Source organism: Cydia pomonella, chromosome 15 (genome assembly GCF_033807575.1).
Source record: "Cydia pomonella isolate Wapato2018A chromosome 15, ilCydPomo1, whole genome shotgun sequence".
In the NCBI taxonomy this organism is placed as follows: Eukaryota; Metazoa; Arthropoda; class Insecta; order Lepidoptera; family Tortricidae; genus Cydia; species Cydia pomonella.
This window is the reverse complement of record NC_084717.1, coordinates 11949578-11968965: the sequence shown is the minus strand read 5'-3', so window position 1 is coordinate 11968965 and position 19388 is coordinate 11949578. Positions and strand designations below refer to the sequence as shown.

Here is a 19388-nt window from a genome sequence, read left to right as displayed (position 1 = left end):
TCGCGCTCGTGGAGTGGTCTCATATCTAGAGGCATAACATACACATACATGCGACTTATGCGGCAAGAAGTGCCGTGCAGAAAATAGTAACTACACGTATCACTGTCGGCTCATACACCACAGCGCAGCGGTCGGTATCGGTTGCGGGGGCCTGCGGCACTGGGCGAAAAGTCACTAACTTGCGAGCGAATTTTAATCAAATCACGTCGGCGTACAGTACAGTCTTTATTGTAAAATTAATTAAATATGATTAGTTATTGTATTGATAATTTGTTTGTAGGGTAAAACTAATTAAAACTGTTTAATTAATTATCGCTTTGGTTAAATGATGTACATTGCCTTACAACTATTAATAAAAAATAACTAAATAGAGTTAGTTAATTTTCGCTTTCACACTTTTGACATAACCGGCATTTAAAAAGTAACTAAGTAAATTAAGTGACTTTTTGAATGAGGTTCTTCGTGGTTAAATAGTTTAGTAATACTTAGGGAAAAAATAACTAAATTGACTTAGGTACGCTCATAAATAAGTTACAAGAAGTTTAAAAATGTATAACGGAATTAGGTATTTTTCGACTATAATATTGAATCCGAAGTGAGTTTTTAGTTACTTCTTTAACTTTGTAAAATTGAAACTATGATCGCTATTGCTACCGCAATAAGACTGAAATTTGGAGAAAAAAAATGCGATTTTGATGACATATATAAGTCAATTTTGGCCATTTTGTGATTTGGTGACTTTTCGCTCTACGGCGACGATACTTACAATTGAAGTGACACAAAAAGATGCCCGCAATTTGCAAATAGATCGCGAGCCAGGAACAGATTTCCATGAAGAATCACCTCCCGGACAAAATCTCGTATAGTGGTTAACGGCTATGTATGATGAGCCCTCATGGACGTCAGCTGCCGCTCCGTTGGTGGATTAAGGAATGGCAGCCACAGAAACACGTTAAAAATTTTTTTTTTGACGTCGACGCAATTTAACAAATCGCCAGTAATAACAGCTGGTCGCACGAACATGTAAGAAATAGGAAACTTTGCTTGTGGCATCCCATCAAGCGTCCCAAATAAACGGTTACGCAATTTACACATTACGCATACTTTGCGAACATAAAGTGGTAAGGTGCGTATTTTTTACATGTTCATGTCATATGTTAGAGTTTACAACAATGATGATGGTATGTGCTTTTGTATGTAAAAGCATGGAGTTTGTTTATGTTCCAGTATAAACTCTGGTTGTATAGAATTTAAGTTTTCTAGACAGATGTCACATTTATAATCGTTTGCCTCGTTTGCCTGTGCGGATGCACAATATATTTTGGAATCTTTGATATGGTATTTTATTGAGTAGCCCACGGATTTCCATCATGGTAGCAGAGCGTGGTACAACCAGCTGACTGTTTTTTTTAATCCATGACAGCATCTAAACTATCATCTGACAAGGTATCAGCCGGGAGGCGATGGCGGACGAAATATGCTCCTGGCCCGCGGTCTAAAACTCGATGTCGCTACAGTCAAAAAATGATCGTTCACATATTCGAGCGATAGGGGCAGTCAACGATTTAAAAAATGACGATGTTAGCGGAAGTCTCAGCACATACGTAATTACGTACTTAATGCAACGAAATTGAAAACACGTTGTTTTGTTCTTGATAACATACCAAAAGCTACGTAATTTGGTCGGGTTTACTGCTGCTCACCAACATTTGGTGGGGAACAACAATACGTCTACCGTTATTAAAGTATGTACTTACAGCTTTTTAGAAGTAGGCAGAACAATTTCTTTCTCTACTGATCATACTGAAAGTTCCATTAGACCATTTCGTTCGGTCGTGTCTCCCGTCCCCCTTGTCATCTCTACAACATTCTTCCTCTGAGTACTAACAGTACCAAAAGTCTTATAGTCTCCAAACAAATAGGGTTGTTTCAAATTTTTGAAACGCTTGTATTACGTTCTATATTAACTAAAAGTTGCCCTAAAATTCAACTTTTATACTATAAACGGCTTTAAATATGTTAAATTAACAAAATATATTTTGACAGATGCTTTCGCGCCCAAAACGCTCTTTGAAAATTGTGTGACGTCACAGTTTACAGTTTGACACATAACTACATACACACTTAGAAGATACGAACTGTCAACTGACATTTGTCATTTGTTGTTTATCGCCTAACTGTCAACAGTGTCAATCCGAGAGTTGTGACGTCATCACAATCTTCAATGACGTTTCGAGTTTGGTCACGTGACGTGTGCCAAAACATATTTTAAATTCAATATTTACAAAATATGGTCATTACAGGTCCCCTAAAATTATAAACCCATTTCGCTCGCTACGATAGTTGCAAAGGTGCTTGACGGTCTGCTGAATTGTCAAATAGACAAGTATTTAAAGGTCCACGACAACCAGTTTGGTTTCAAAACGGGGCTATCTACAGAGAGTGCTATTTTGGCACTGAAGCAGACCGTCAGGTACTATACGGACCGACGAACGGCGATTTATGCGTGCTTCCTAGACCTATCCAAGGCATTTGACCTGGTTCATTATGACATTCTGTGGCAAAAGCTGGATGAGCTAAAAATGCCAGTTGATGTGCAAGGTATATTTAAATATTGGTACCATAACCAGGTCAATGTCGTAAGATGGTCGGACGCATATTCGCAACCGTACGGCCTCGAATGTGGCGTGAGGCAGGGCGGGCTGACCTCGCCTAAACTGTTTAACTTGTACGTAAACGCCCTTATAGAGGAGCTGAGCAGTACCCGTGTTGGGTGTTACATAGATGGAGTGTGCGTCAACAATTTAAGCTACGCCGACGACATGGTACTGCTCAGCGCCTCGGCGTGTGGGCTCGCCAAACTTATCTCTATTTGTGAACGATACGCAGCGAGCCATGGGTTGGTCTACAACGTCAGCAAGAGCGAATGCGTTATTTTTAAGGTCAAGGGTAAATGCCCGCCAGTGTTCCCACCTGTTAGATTAAATGGCCAACCGCTAAATATCGTTGATCAATTTAAATATTTAGGACATGTGGTGAGCGCTGACCTTAAAGACGATGCGGATATTGAGCGCGAGCGCAGAGCGTTGTCCGTCAGAGCGAATATGATAGCCCGCAGGTTTGCTCATTGCTCAAAAGAAGTTAAAGTCAGTTTATTCAGAGCCTACTGTACTAGTTTTTACACAAGCAGCCTGTAGGCAGACTACACGTATAAACGGTACAATGCTCTGCGCGTTCAATATAATAACGCGTACAGGGTGCTGATGGGGTTGTCTAGATTCTGTAGCGCGTCAGGGATGTTCGCGGAAGCGCGGGTAGACTGCTTTTACGCCACGATGCGCAAGCGAGCCACATCCCTGGTGCGCAGAGTACGGGCCAGCTCCAACAGCATCCTGACCATGCTTGCGGACAGGGTTGATGGCCTATATTTAAATAACTGCTGCATGACTCATGTGCGCAGGAATAAGTGAGTACCTAGGCGGATTTTCTTGAATCCGCTTATTTATTTATTTATAAGAAACTCAAATATAGTATATAGTTTGCTATAATTAAGCACATATGTATATATTAACATTAGCATTAAGATAAAAATTGTCACTAACACATAATGATCCAAGTTGGTCGTGAATAAATAATTTATAATTTGTATAAAAGTAGTTTAACATGTTCTTATAGTCTTGCAATACAGCGAGGAAATGCTGCCAGTATCTACGGCATCATGCCGCAGGGGGATATTTTTTAGTATTTTATTTTAAGTTTAGTATTATTTATTTTTAGATTTAGGTTTTAAGTTTTATAGTGTATTAATTAATATTACTATTTGTAAGAATTGTTGTACCGTTTGTGCCCAAATAAACATTATATAGTATTTTATCCAAAAGAATTTATTGGGATACAATTCTGCCCTAAGATTTGTAGATGGAAACAACCCTATTATAAACTATGTACTTATATTCCCACCTGGAAGAAAGCATGTAACTTATGTATGTAAGAAAAAAATAGAAGTGGAAGCAACTTGTCCGATTTAAACCTCTTCTTTGTTCTTTATGAGCTTGGTAGGCAGTCTATAATTATATCAAAATTTCGCTTTCTTTTTTGTCAAACTTTCTGTTGGTCCAATACTACTAGTTTAGTAGAAATAATATGCGATGGCCACATATCCGAAAAATATTTTTTCTTTTCATTTCTCTATGGTCACGCTTTGTACAACGCGTTACACGCATTTTTTTCCGATGTGTAAATATTACCATTGGTTTATAAATAAGGTTTTTATATATGTTTAAACATAATACAAACAGAAATGTTCATATTTCTTTATTGTTTTACTTTTAGATTTGTTTAATTGATTATTTCGGGCATTTCAATAAAAAATATTTTAAAGCGTAAATAGAAACGCAACAGAGAGCTCTAGCATTTAAAAACAAAACGACCAGAGACAAAGTTCGTGTGCTTTTCGGTCGAGTCTGCCATGTTTTGTCCTATTTGTCGCGCTTGAACAACGCGTTTATTGTTTCAAACTGTTATTTTCTGAATGTATTACGGCATGTGTTTTGTATACAAATTGTTCAGAAGATAGTGCTTTGATTGTAGTAGTGAAATTTTAACTTAATTAGTAATTTCTGATACTAGTGAGTGCGAGGGTGTAATTTGTGTTTCACCGAAATTTAGAATCGTCCGCAAGCTCGTTGCGATTTCTATAAAACGTGATTCTATTATGATTTTTGGAAAAATCGATGAAAAGTAATAGCTTAGATAAGAATTTGGTCGATTCTATGGCGCAACCCACGTGCACATATATTATAGCGAGTATCTCATGCACATTGTTATTATTTTGTTTGTGAGCCCGAGCCCCTCACGGTTGCAGACGAAGGATCGGACCGTTGAAGGGAAATCGCGTAGTCCGTCTTCCTCACTTGCTTCGCGTGCTAGCATTCATTCATTGTGGTATCGGATTATTAGACGGTGATTTCTCGCTGTGCATTATTGGTGCAGCGCGAGGATAGCGCCGTGATCGGTGCAGCGACAGCGGGCGCTCGGCGCGAGCCCACGTGACGCGTGTTTGGGTGGTAGTCGGGACGGAGCGCGGGCGGCCGCAGTGGCCGCGCAGCGCCGGAGGTGAATCACCGCTGTAGTTGTCTTGTGGATCTGTTTACGCGAGTGCATCTAGTGCGGAAGTGAGGCATGTGCGGCGCGCGACGTCGCCGATGACGACCGCGGTGCTTTAAGCTGTGATAGTTATGTCGTTCGGGTTATGAGTGTGTGACAAAGTTGTAGTGTAAGGACACTGGAGCCCCTAGCCGGAGTTGGGCCCGCCGGGGCGGCCCTAGTGCTTCTCGGGGCTCCGCACGAAGGCAAAATGGCTGCGTGGAACCGCCACCACCATTTCAACATGCTGATGGACGAGAACGCCAAGAAATGTAAGTATTTCCATCATAGTTTATGCATGAATCACACTTGACATTTGACTAGTCCATTTTTGTTGTTTTGCACAAATAAAATTTATTTGGTAATTTATTGAAAGATATTCAATATCCTCATTGATAAAGTCCTTAAATAGTTCTATCGAAGTAAAATTATTAATACATAAATTATATTACTAAATGATGATTATTGCATTTTGAAGAAATATTTTAACTGAAACAAAACTATTCCAATTAGTAAAACCCTGAAAATTAAATAAATGTATTCATTTCAGTTGTTACTAAGACATAATCAAATATACCTATTAGCCAGGCAGGTTGACATATTCATATATATATGTGTTTCATGTCAATGAATAAAAATGAAAATAGACCAATTTTTGCTTGCTCTAGTAGCACCAAGTTTGACAGCGCTGATTACTTGACTCACCTGTTATTGTTGTATGTATTATTAAGTGTATATTAAGTGAGAGTTATTTGTGTCACTTGTTGCTAAACATGATGTAAATGCTAAATAGCATTACAGAAAAATAAATTGCTTGAGTCATGCGATTCCAATTTGATTTCCCAAACTTTGCATTTTGTTGGTCTAATTTAACATTTCTGTGCAGCAACTGATATTTATGAACTCATTAGGGCCGGTACCAGTGGGGCAACACTCCTCCTTTCGGGCATTCTCCGCTCCTCCGGCTCAGCATTGCTCCATCCATCCAGATGTGCATGACCACAGATAACAACTTGAATTTTGACAACCCTAAATAAAATAGGGACAGCATTATTCGTCCCTGAATTGCTGTCAAGCTTCGGTTTTGTAGGTAGTATCATTTCTGCACTGTAGTACTATTATTTATTCTACAGACAAACTGCAATCCTCTGTCTGTATCGGCGCTTATGACAGGTAGGGCTAGAGATTTCCCATATTGATAAACTCAATTATTGTTGGGCAAAATCCATGACCTACAGAACTAAAATAGAGGTGCAAGTCCAAGTCTACCATCTATGCTTACATTATCACACTGCTTTCTTAGTGACTTAAGAACCAGATAACTGTCAAATTTTCTTTGATGTGTTTGTATGTAAATTCCATGTTGACATGTAAAAGTGCCCTTGTGGCCTATTTGTTGAATAAATGTTGAAGTTGAACTTATTATTTCAATATAGTATATTTATAAATTAAATAAATAAATAAAAAGCCTTTTTATTTCTGGGTAACAGAACAAAAAATAAAAAATGTTACAACTTAATCTAGGATTTAAATATATTATAAAAATTACACTGGAACCCTCTTAAGACATATAGACCTCTTCCAGATTTTTTCATTCCCCTTCCTCCTATATCCAGTAGGCCCCCGCTACTTTAATTATGTCATCAGCCCAGCAAGCGAATGGCAGACTTCTTTTTCTTTTCCCGACTGGACCTTTCCAGGCTGTTGCTTGTAAGGTCCACCTGTAATCGTGGAGTCTGGAGTTGCAGGCGTACATAGGCTACGGAGACTACTTACCATCAGGCGGGCCGTATGCTTGTTTGCAACCGACATAGTATAAAAAAAAAAACATGGCCAACCCATCTTCATTTTAGTTTTTGGCCTGGTTTAGTGCATCTATAATCTTAGTCTTGTTTCTGATTATTGAATGCCTGATCTTGTCTATCTTTGTTATTTTAAGCATACTCCTTTCCATTTTTGGTCCATTTTTTTCTTTTTGAGCTGAACAGATAGATTACTCTTTAAGGTTTCTTTTAAGCTCCAAAATCGGTCCTAGGTGTTTTTGATTTTTCTCTCTATCTCTTGGTCATTTGATTTTCCATTGAAGTTTATTTGATTCCTTAGTTAGACAAAATTATTGATGTATCCAATCTGTTCAGACTCGATATATATTTGTATAGGGGTTGTAATGTAGTAAGTTTTGCTTATAAAAATGTATGAATGTAAACACTTTGTACATAAGGCAGGTTAAGATACAATAAAACAGATTGTAACATGAATTAAGTGAATGAATGTGTCAATAATATTAAAAAAATATACTTGATGATGATGTTTCCTGTAACAGGAGCAATAAATTAAACTGTAGGCTGTACTCTTCAAACTGACCAACATTTGTTCAACAACTGTGAAAATTAACTTATGTTTTGATTTTTATTACACATGAAAGTTAATTCTGAGACACAATGTATTGCGAATTTTGTTATGTTTAAAGCGTGACAAGCAACGTCAAACACACTGATGTCAGCGTACATTGAAAATAATATTAAATTTGTATAATTTGTAAAAGTTAAAATCTAAGATTTCATGATTTTTTAAAGTTGTTATTGAAAAGTTATATTTACAATATATGGCTTAGTTATTTGCTCGTATTACAGGAAAGTTTCAAGTTCGAGTTTCTTTATTTGGCCAAGTAACAACAGAACGTTACATCTAGCATGTCAAAATACAGGTCATTGCTAAAACTAATCATGCAATGTCTTATTAGGTATATAGGTAGACAAAATTATATAAATCAAAATATATTAAATGGTAAATGATCAAATACATCAATATAATACAGTATAAAAGCACCTACGCTTAGAATTATTTTTCATAATAAAATCATAATTTTTCATTTTATCTGTAAATTCATTGATTGAGTAAAATGGATTTAATTGGAAGAAACATTTAAGTTTATTTTTAAATTGTATGCATGTTAAATTAGTTATGTGTAGAGGCAATAGATTGTAAAGGGTAACTTTTAGGGAGATACTTTGCTTAAATGTTTTAACTAGCTTAGTCGAAAGAATGCATAGTTTATCCTTATAGTATTATATGTATGAATGTCCTTTCGTGTTTTAAAATCATTTTTGCTTTTGTGGATTTCTAACAGGCTATTAAATATAAATAATGAAACTACTGTCATGATTCTACTTTTTATAAAGAAATCTCTGGCTGTACTGCCTTTGCGTAAGCTAAATATAATTCTTACAGCTCGTTTTTGTGATATAAGAATTCTTTGTATTCCAACCGCATTGCCCCAAGTAGTTACGGCATAATTTAGATGAGCGTGAACCAGTGCGTAGTAAGTCTAAAAAAAGTAATATATCTCATCATCATGTTTTTCTTCAAGTGTCTTTTTTAATAACCATTCTATTATGCAATTTCTTTTTTGCCTACTTTTAATACACTTGATTTTTGTCAGATATCAAAATATGTAACTTTTCAGTTTGAATCAACCTCAACATCAGCTTTAATCACCTCCCTTAATTTTTAGTTTGTCTAGTCCCTTTCTAATTGTTCTCTTATATCTGAGGCTTGTGACCATATGCAATAACTATCAATGCAGCATGGTTCTTGGGCAAATAAATGTGTTTTTATTTAATTATTTGTTTCCTCCTTATAACTTTAAAATGTATTTCTTGTAGATAAATCCTATATATGTATTAATTTGATCATTTCATGAAATGTTTGACTTTTTCATAAAGTTGGCAACCACTCCTTTCATGAAATGATTGCCACACCATGAAAAGATTTCTAATATCTGGCAATAATATATAAAACATTTAATTTAAACACTTGCAAAATGTTATTCTACATCACAGGGTATACATTAATCAATAAAATTTCTGCCCACATAAACTGACAAAATTTGTTGTGCTATGGAAAATGTATTAATTATTATTCACACACACACGTATATATTAATTTCTGAGATCTGACAAAGTTATCTGGCTTTTCTTTAGTATGCCATGAAAGGGTGTATCTACTCTTTCCTGTTTGCACAAATTGCAAGAATCTAAATGCTGCTTTGCATACAAAAATGTCTTTGTTTGTCCAGATTATCCATGATTAAATATAATTGTTTGACTAGTGGCTAGTCACCCTGCCTATGAAGCCGATGGTCCCGGGTTAAAATCCTGGTAAGGGCATTTATTTGTGTGATGAACAAAGATATTTGCTCTGGTGTCATGGGTGTTTTCTATGTATTTAAGTATTATATATATCATTGTCTAAGTACCTACAACAAAACCCTTATTGAGGTCAATTTGTGTAGCAATGTCTTATAATATTTATTTATTTAATTGTTTTATTGATTCAGTTTTGGAAATTTTTGAATATGTCGGAGTCATGGGGGTCGCGAGGTCTACAGCTCACAGAGCCTCTATTATAACAAAGTCAGAATTATAACTTAAGGAACAATGACAAACTAGCACTACCTGTCCCTTTTGTCTCTACAAAATTTAGTTAGTAATGGAATTAAAGTATATAATAAGTTGACCAAAGATTTAAGGGATTGTGAGGATATGATTATGATTAGGTAAGTAGTAAATATTGTTTATAATTTATATTTATTAGTGAGGTTTTCCATGGATTCATTTTCAATGATAGAGTATTTATTGACTCTAAGCAAACAGTCATTTGACCATCGAATATCAATTGAAGTTTTGCCAACAAATTGTTATATGAGCCAAAATACTTTTTAATGCCTAAATTGCCTACAAATTTTGTTTCGAGAGACAAATTAGTTAATAAAAGATTTTAAGACTTTTTTATATTCATTCACAATTTTTATAGTGTTTTCTATAATAGTCTATCATCGCTGCAGCGAAGTTTTCAGCAGCGAAGACAATGGCGACGCGCAAATTTCGTCAGTCATGGCCTCCCAGTTGTGGCTTTTTCACATGATAGTTTAGGTGCTATCATGAATTAAAAACCTAGTCAGCCAGTTGTATCGACGAAACAAAATTTTTGCAGTAAGAGCATTGCTTAGTGGTAACAAAGATACATTGATTGAGTAAGATGCGTAAAATCCAAGACAATTTCGTGCTTCGAATTTGACAGGTAAACGAGATGGCGCTGTACAGAGCTCCATACATTTTGCGGTAACTCTGATTGTCAAAAGTTGACGTTTGACAATTCAGTGCCCGCATAACATATGGCGCAGTACCTACAGCGCCGTCTGTTATGGATGTCCAAACCAAATAAGGAGCACGTTTGTTTCTTAGAATTTATCTCTCTATTACAATCAATTCTCTTTGGTGGCAAATAACAAGAAACTTTTGGGAGTCCAAGTATTTTAAAACTGTACTTTATTTCATTTTATAAATTATGCTAATAAATCCTTAGGGCAAAATGGTAACGCAGTGGTAATAATAACAGAGTTACCTAAAGTAAAACCATTGAATTAAGATAAATAAAATAAAAAAAGTAATATATTGTAAGTTAATTGTATTAAATTTGAAAATAAGTGTATTTTCTCATAACTCTCATAAGTTACCTGGAATGTTTGCGTTAGAAATTTATTACAATTTGAAAAGGGACCAGTTTTTAGGCATTAAAAAGTATTTTATCCCACACTGCCACACTAAGCATAAGAACAGGTAACTAATTTTGAAATGTAATTCAATTGTATACTTTGTACGATATATTGTCGTTGTTCTCTGAAAGAGATTTCAAAATGAGTATTCTTATACTTATACTCTTATCTTTAGGTATTTAAATAAAAGTATACAAAATCTACCCTCAAATGGCTCCGCAAGCTAGTTGAGGGTAGATTCAAACATTTCATGATCAAATAATGTAGGTTAAAGTCAGGTCATTCAGTGACAAATCCAGGCGGTTTTCTTATTTGGTTGGTTAACCAATATTTGTTATAACTACCCGAAAATGTACAAATGTGTCTGGTAGCTGATAATTACTGAAACTTATTTTATTCTACAAGAAATAGAATTGATCATGCCAAAATTACTAGAAATAAGATTCTATCCTAATTAAGTCTTCCTTTTTGATTTATTTCATTTAAGGTCACCTGTTTTCTTAAGTTTCCGAGTAAACAGATAAAGCACGTCTTCTTCAATCTGTGCTTTGCTAAATTAACACCTAGAGTTTAAGTTACAATACACGCCTTACATTTCCACCCCTTAGCAACAATCAAAGGACAACTTGCCCCGAGTTATATCTACCCCTTGATTCATTGGGCATAATACGATTTTCCGTTCTACCACCTCCAATAGAGACATGCATTCTATACCCTCTAAGCGTGTTCAATGCACACCCCCTGCGACCCGTCATGTAACGCCTACATCCCTTTGACCTGTTTCTGTAATTGTTTAGATGGGACGAACCCTTAATACGCTTGATAAACCTTGTTTACTGACTATAGTTATCTTTAGATCTTGTTGGAAGTAAAATAATGCTATGCTTTATTTGATTTCCAATTATAAATAACTCCCTACAAAAACTTTTGTCACACCTTTTCAACAGTGACTAACCTAATCTAACATGAAGACAAAGAGCTTCAGAAAAAAATACAATACAATACAAATACTCTTTATTGCACACCTTAATACAGAAACAGTACAAATAATACAACACATAAAGAAGAGGTAAACAACAGGCGGTCTTATCGCTAAAAAGCGATCTCTTCCAGACAACCTTTAGGTAGCGGAATTAATTTTTTTTTAATGTAAATTCGATTTTTTGTCTAGATCAGTGTTTTCAAACTTTTTCATGACACGACCAGGGGGTTGCGTACTAAGGGTTAGTATGTATAAAATTGTTTTTTATGTTTGTATTAGGGGTTAGGGGGCTGCGTCCCACAGATTGGAGGACACTGGTCTAGATGGTACTTTTAGCATTAGAAAGAACTCCACAGAAGTAAGCATGAAGTTTTTATCTGCCTGTTTATTTGATAATAATAATAGAATTATCTAAAGCAGCATGGTCAATACTTAAAATTTACTTAAAAATCTTTCCGCAATAAGTACCCGATTTGGGACCACATGCTAAATGATGCGAAGTTTTCTTTCTAACCCTAAAATAAAACGAAGTATATATTCATTATTGTGTGGTTTAGAGGAACACTGTAATCACTGTATTGTAATATGTAATGCAGGTACCTCTTGCCTTTATTTTTCTCAGACGTACAACAAGTAAAGAGTTGTTACAATTAGATACAATGTTAATAAATTGCCGAACAGTCATGCAGTACCTATAACAGCACTGTTTCAAGACCGTAAAGATTGCTTTATGGCATAATTTGTAGTTTATTTTGGGGCGAATTATGATCGGTCTATATAGTCCCGACCCGACCCCAAAAATTGTTTAACGCGGACGCCGTCGACCCCTACCTTTAACCTAATTCTGTGAAGCCCTCGCAGTGTCCCATACTTTATTAGATAACACGACTTTTATGTCTCTCTCCGCAACAGCATGGCTATAATCAATTGGGATACAATGTAGCTTATTGATTGGTCAAATCACTTCATTTAAATCACTGTTCTACAATACGGGTCGAAGAGACTTTTTAAAATGAATATGTAGGTACGTACATATTTACGTACGTAATTAAATGAATTTGTACGTACAAAGCTGGCTTTTGACTTGACTTTATAATTCCATCCATTTTTGGGCAAAAGTGCCCCAATTTAGTCGCGCAGTGTCAAAGGAAAAAAGTCGAATGAATCATCTTTTGCATTGTTGCAGTTATTAAACTGACTTAAGGTCCTGCATTTTACCTTTGCTTTATAATTTTCCTCCGGGTGTAACCTAGCTCTGCGTCGCTCGACTCCCACGCTTTTGGCACTCCACTAAGAAATCGTTGCATTCGCCGGATCTAAATAAACACAAAAGATTGTGCTCTTAAAACCCAGTTTCTGGGAAATGCGGGCCAGTCTCGGTTTATATTTACCTTCACGTAATTAGTTAAGTAGGTATTTAGCGGAGGTGAGCTTACCACGTCTATGAACTATGATATTGATCATTGAGTAATCTGTGATTTACTTAGTACTTCAGAGTATTGTAAACATCGATCTATACATATTAGCGGAACGATAATGTAATAACGAAACGATTGATGTTTGGATGCGGGTTATTTTAAGCAAATAATCATCAGGGATTTTCCCCCGAGCCGCTGGCCTAAATGCGAAATCTTTCTTACTTACAAGGATAAGGATAACAGATCTCTGACAATATTGCTAACAACCTCTTTGAAATTCATGAATGCGAAATAAAACATGCTAATTCCGTAGAATGGTTGAGGAAACAAAATTTACTTGAATAAATTAACGGAAGGAAAGAATTTTACTAGGGACAGAATTATTACGCAAGTCAGGAAGCGTTAAAATGTACCGCCTCCCTATTTATGAAAAAAACTGCGGATCTAAAGAGGCAATGAAAATTGTATGACGATGCTTGGGGTCGGGAGTGCCAATGATTTGCGGGCGGGGCGTTCTGACCGGAACCGTCGGCATCGGCCGCCTCGCATTTTTGCCTGCGATCAACTTTCATTCTCTCTCTGAAAGCTGTTGCTACGCGGATGCTGGCCTCACGGTGCGCTGTCATTAAAGCCACACGCTGTGCAGCGTTATGTAGCTGATAACGTGATCTTTGGAAAGTACTTCGAATATCTTCTGTATCCGCGTTGTGCGATAGCATTATAAGTAGACCGGTAATCTGCAAGCAATATCGCGGTCGTTAATTACACGGCGAAAATATAAACAAAGAAAATAAAACCATTCTCTCCTATATATCTCCTATATGTTCAAAATGATTTGTAAAATACCGCGATTTCAACTTTCAATTGTAACACTGATTCCTAATTGGCAGCTCACAGATTCCATGTCTGGCTGTACGCAATTTGTACTTCATTTCACTCGTGGCTAAAAAAATAACGTAACTGAAACGTACTCGTATGTGCGGGCTGGCCGATGTTATCGTTAACGGTACCGCGTGTCTGGACCGTGCGGTGAATGGTCACCTTTCTCCGACGCGGAGTCTAGCTAGACACCAGACACTAAACGTCACCGCGACCGGTGAATGAGTTTCACATTGGAATGCGGAACAACGATTTATCGTAGGTACGGCCAAAATATTCGGTGCGATTAAAATTGCCGGGAATAATTAGAAACTTGCTGGCTTTCCGCGTATTTCATCCAGTTTCAACTAACTGTGTCTAAGCCGTGGCTTACTTAATTCAGCTGAAAATTTAATTACAATGCCAGGTGTTGGGGAAATCTTATCTCATTCCTTATTTTGTAGGAACCAATTATTTGAGCAAATGACCAGTCTTTAGAATCAGGGCTTAGATTCATTATTGCTATTCATTGCTTTCAGTTTCGTTCGCCCCTATCGTCAAAAACCACCAGTACCTATACCTACATGTAAAGACCTTTGCACCTTGACTAATAGAGTTGATCATATGTGGCTTTTGAGGCTTCAGATAGTACTTATTATATTAGACATAGTATATTTTTAAATCTAGAAAAATAAGTAGGTAAATACATTGCTTTTTATTTCAACATAAAGTTTGGCAACACTACTACTACTGAACTTAAGTTGATTTTGTAGGTGGTATTCATCGATTAAGGTGCGTTTTCATTGCATTTTCAAACTACTAATGTAGTTTCTGCAGATTTTTGGGAGTAGGTATTTAAGAAAGTTTTTCATATCATTACTTACAAATTTGGTCATCATTTGCATTTTTATGGAAATTTTAAGTTTATTCTGTACTTTAGACTTAGATGTAAATTTTACAAAACAAAACAACACGGAATAAGCTAATTCGCGATAATTGACCATCAGAAACAAACACAGAAAAATATTTAAAAAAATTCTTAAAGCTGTAAAAACTTTTGTATGGAAAATGTGTGCACCTTACATTGTACAGTTACGTTTATTGTAGAGTAGAAATCGAATGTAGGTAACTAGGTACTCACTCGTAGTTACCAATGTTAAACAAAAAAGTAAGGTGATATTGAGAAACTCGTTTTGTCTGTCTTACTGTCCTATTCGACATCAAGTTGTTGCTGAGTACACTCTCTGGTACTGTGTCATGAAGGACGATTAACACACACATTCTCAAATAAAATGCAACATTTCCCAATTGACAACAATAGACTTTCAATACGGCGATGCATTAATTTTATTCCAGTGAAACTTGAAACAATGATTCCGCCACGTGGACGGTGTGTGCCTGTGTGGGCATTCAAGCCCCTATGCGAATACCGCACTCAGATTCATAACAACCTATTGGGTCTGTACGCAAAGGTCGCTTATGACCTTGTTCCGCCAATGATGAATGATGAATGTATCGGCCCTGAATGGTAGGGACGATTTCTCCACAGACTTCCCGGTAAAGGCTTCAGTGTACTGTAACTTGTGGAATTTATGTGATACAGTTTGATTGAAATTAAATTAAAATGCCCTTTTACAAATATTACACGATGAATTCCGTCTCGTTAAATGAAAAATCCTATTGTAGGGTGCTACGAATGCTCTCGGCTTCCAGATTTGCCAGATTTTTAGTATTTATTTTGCAGGTACTTAAAATTTGTTCCTAGATATTTCAGAAACTAGTACCTATAGTATTTTGTATATCTGTCAATGTCGGTAACTTCAGTTTATCCCTGTAAGATTCATTCATCCGTGGTTACAGCATGTAGTAGGTATTTAGGCCCCTTGTTTCATAGACGAGAAGAAGTGAAAAGTTTCGATAATCGTCTATGTACAGTCAGCATCAAAAGTAGCGGATCAAATAACGCTTCATAAGTATCCACCATTATGTAACAGCTTAACATAAAGTGATGTCTTTAATATAGAACAACTAAGACTGTAAAAGATATATTTTTGAATGCGAATTTTAGAAAATTATCTACATTTGGAAAAGTTATACGGAATATCAGATACTTTTGGCGCGTTGTATCCGCTACTAATTTTTTTATTTTCAAACTGTCACTTGATTATATTAAAATTTTGAAGTTTACTATTACAAGTAGTCCGTTTTTTTAGCATTAGAAAGAAGGTAAGCTATTTTGATGAGTCTTTTTATTGAAAAACACTTTGGAAAAATAAGTGACGGCAAATATGTACAATTATAAATATTATATAGAGGGTAGCTTTAAGTAATACGGTAATTACTTAAACCTACCCTCCGGTCCGGGGCTCCACAGAAGACCAGCGCTGTGGTATTTATTACCAAAGCATATGCTGAGTGGTGTCCCTTTGTAGCCACTATAGCAGCGCCAATATTTATTTTAGAGTTACTCCTTTTGATTTGCTGATGTGCTATCTATTTTTAGTTCTAAGTGTTTAGTGAGTAAGTTCTTTTTTGTAACTGAAGTGGCGCTGTATGTAGAAGGTTTTTACAATAAATTTATTTCTAGTCTATTTCTTTCTTTCTATAACATTATTTTGCTTTCATGAGTAATAGTTACTGAAAAAAAAAACGTTTTTTAATAAAAAGACGTCAATATTGTTTCTAATGCTCAAAAAACAAACTATAACCGTCGAATGTAAAAGTTACTTTAGTAGAATTTAGGTTTTCATGATCTTAGATACCAATACTACATATTCGATCAATCGAAAAAGCTCCTTAATAAATGAAAAAAAAAAAAAAAGAATCCAATGCGCGGCGACAACTATTTGCATTTTAATTGGATTATTTTGTTCTTGCTTACATATTATACGGGTGCTTTGTCACCTCCGACGACATTGTTTTGTCCGACATGTAAGCCGATTAATTTCACGTGCTGGTGAAATTTTAGACTATTGTAGTAGTAATAACAAGTTTGAGGTACAAGTTCGAATCCGGCGACGTGTTGCGAGTCGCGACCGCAGACGACACGTCTCCGCGACATGAGTGGTTTGTATGTATTTCAATGAAATACCATTCGAAACCCGGCGACACGATGCCAGCTACCACCACCGCACCAGCAAATCAGTAGTGCCGCCGACGATAGAGCGAAGTACGTGGCATGCGGTCAGGTTCGAAAGCACACGGCGCGTAAGCGTCAGAGACGCGTAAGGCCCTCAGCACACGGCGCGTAAGCGTAAGAGACCCGTAAGGCCCTCAGCACACGGCGCGTAAGCGTAAGAGATGCGTAAGCGTATCGTAATATGCGCGTAGAACGAGAGCACGACGAGCACGTACAACTTCAAACAAGTCCGCAAACGAAGCGTCGTCGTAGCGTAGCGTATGAGAGTTCTGTCGTCATTACGACAGGCGTAGCGTAATACACGCGTAAAAAACAAAACTTCTGACATATCAAACAATTAAAAAATCTTCATCTGACGAGAGAGTAAGATCGTCGATACATCCGCCGAAGACATCTGACGCCAGTAACGCCATGATTTCAACGAATGAGATTTCACTTATAAAACGCTTACGCTCACGCGACGCTTGGTGCCCAGGACTCTACGCGTCTCGTACTCGTAACGTTTTTACGATATCTTTACACGTCGCTTACGCTGACGCGCCGTGTGCTGAGGGCCTTAGTCTGTTTTCACAAAAGTGCAACAAGACTTAATTAAAGTAGGTATAAAGTTTTGATTATAACTTTACCCTCTTTTATTTGATGTGGATATTAAACCTACTGTGAAGCATCGTTGCGAAGGTGTGACGAGTTTTCCCTAACGTGCCCCTCGTGCCGGCGCAGTCGACCGTCGACCCCGCCAAGGTTTTTGCGAGTCCAACATTACTGTTACATTTTAATAATTGAATGACTGTGGAAAGTACCAATAGTAACGGTAAACATCATAGCTGTGTTATGTGCGGAGCTTGACTTACTCTTATTATTCTGTACAATGACCTGAGGAGGCAAATTTCGTTTTCTTTTTTGCGCATCGCTATCAACATGGTCGAAAAATGTAGAATATTCTGATAATTTACTTTCATGGAACACATATGTTTAAAGTTGCAATATCAAACAGTTAACCTCTAGTGCGCGACGGACTCGCGCACCGAGGGTTCTGTATAATGATATCACACTACTGAAGTTCATGAAGTATGAAGATAATATTAAATTATAGGTAATATTAAAAATGATAAACTGGATTGAGGTGTAAACTTCGACATAAGTCACAAACCATAAATCTGTTCGACTTGCACTTGGCCGATTTTTTAACTATATGCATATTAAGGCCAAGTAAGTTCCGTTTCTTCTCTCACTCTCACTGAGCCTAAGCGTGAGCGAGATGGACGTGCGTGTCAGGGAGCACGGATATCATGTTTTTTAAGATATATTTTTTGTATGTTTAAATAAAAAAAAAACAGTTTTCGTTACGTTCTCTCAAACATGATATTGCTGATTTTTAGCGTTTGTGCGTAGTTTTACAGTGCAATTTTAGACTTATGCCTATATTCGTGATTTTTTTCTATCGAGCGAAAGTCGAAAACTCAGGATTCGAATCGCTGAGTTTTCTGAACCTACTGCACCTTAAAACAATGAGCGATGGCAAGGATTTTCGGGGCGTAGAAACATGACATATTTGACTAATAGGTATGTCATTTAACTCATTTAGAGAAATAAAATAAAATAAATTCGACCTCTTGGAAGTCATTTTCCTCGTAGCGAAAATGTATTATAAATATTTAGTAGGTAGGCAAACAACGTGTTTTATAATAAATTCTTAATTTTACTTACATTCTTTCCAATGTCGCTGTGACATTACTGGTTTCTATTTCTATGACATAACTAAAATTAATAAGAATAACTTACTTTCCGTCAAAATGACGTTCCGCGTGAGATAACACGTCGCTAATGTGTTTAGGAAAACCCGGTCATAAGGCGGCGCGACTTAATAGTTAAATAGTATTCGGTCAGGATTCGCGAAGCCTCCAGTGTTAATTTATCCCCGATGGGCCCCAGCGTCGTTGACCGCAGTGTTTTTGCGCATCTCGGAACAACGGCCAACGTCGCCTGCGCAATCACATGCTCTCTTTGTATGGAAAGCTGCATAATAGACGTATCGTCAGGAATTTTAAGCTTTTGTCAGGATTTTTGATGGCATATGAAACATGAATTAAAATCCCTACAACTTTCCTTTTATTAATATTTTTTCACACAACCGGACTAATGTTAATGCCTCAGGTCTCAGGTCTCTAGGCTTTTTTTGTGACACAGGTTTACTCAAAAAAATTATTGTTTTTCCCGATTCAATAGTAAGTTATCTGTCAATCAACAACATGTCATTTTGGTAATAACATTATCAATTCGTTATTCAAT

At 36.6% G+C, this 19388-nt stretch overlaps 1 protein-coding gene across 5 annotated transcripts in view; it reads left to right on the top strand.

Annotated features, from left to right (window-relative positions):
* The first annotated feature begins 4444 nt into the window (after positions 1–4444).
* LOC133525834 (serine/threonine-protein kinase minibrain) overlaps positions 4445–19388 on the top strand; it is a 211938-nt gene continuing 196994 nt past the window's right edge. For 2 of the 5 annotated variants that reach the window (XM_061862237.1, XM_061862236.1), the window contains exon 1: positions 4445–5417. In XM_061862237.1, coding sequence (XP_061718221.1) covers positions 5357–5417 — 61 coding nt within the window. In that variant the 5' untranslated portion in view covers positions 4445–5356. The remainder of the gene's footprint in view (positions 5418–19388) is intronic. The other 3 variants (XR_009800638.1, XM_061862241.1, XM_061862239.1) reach the window with 2 other exon arrangements.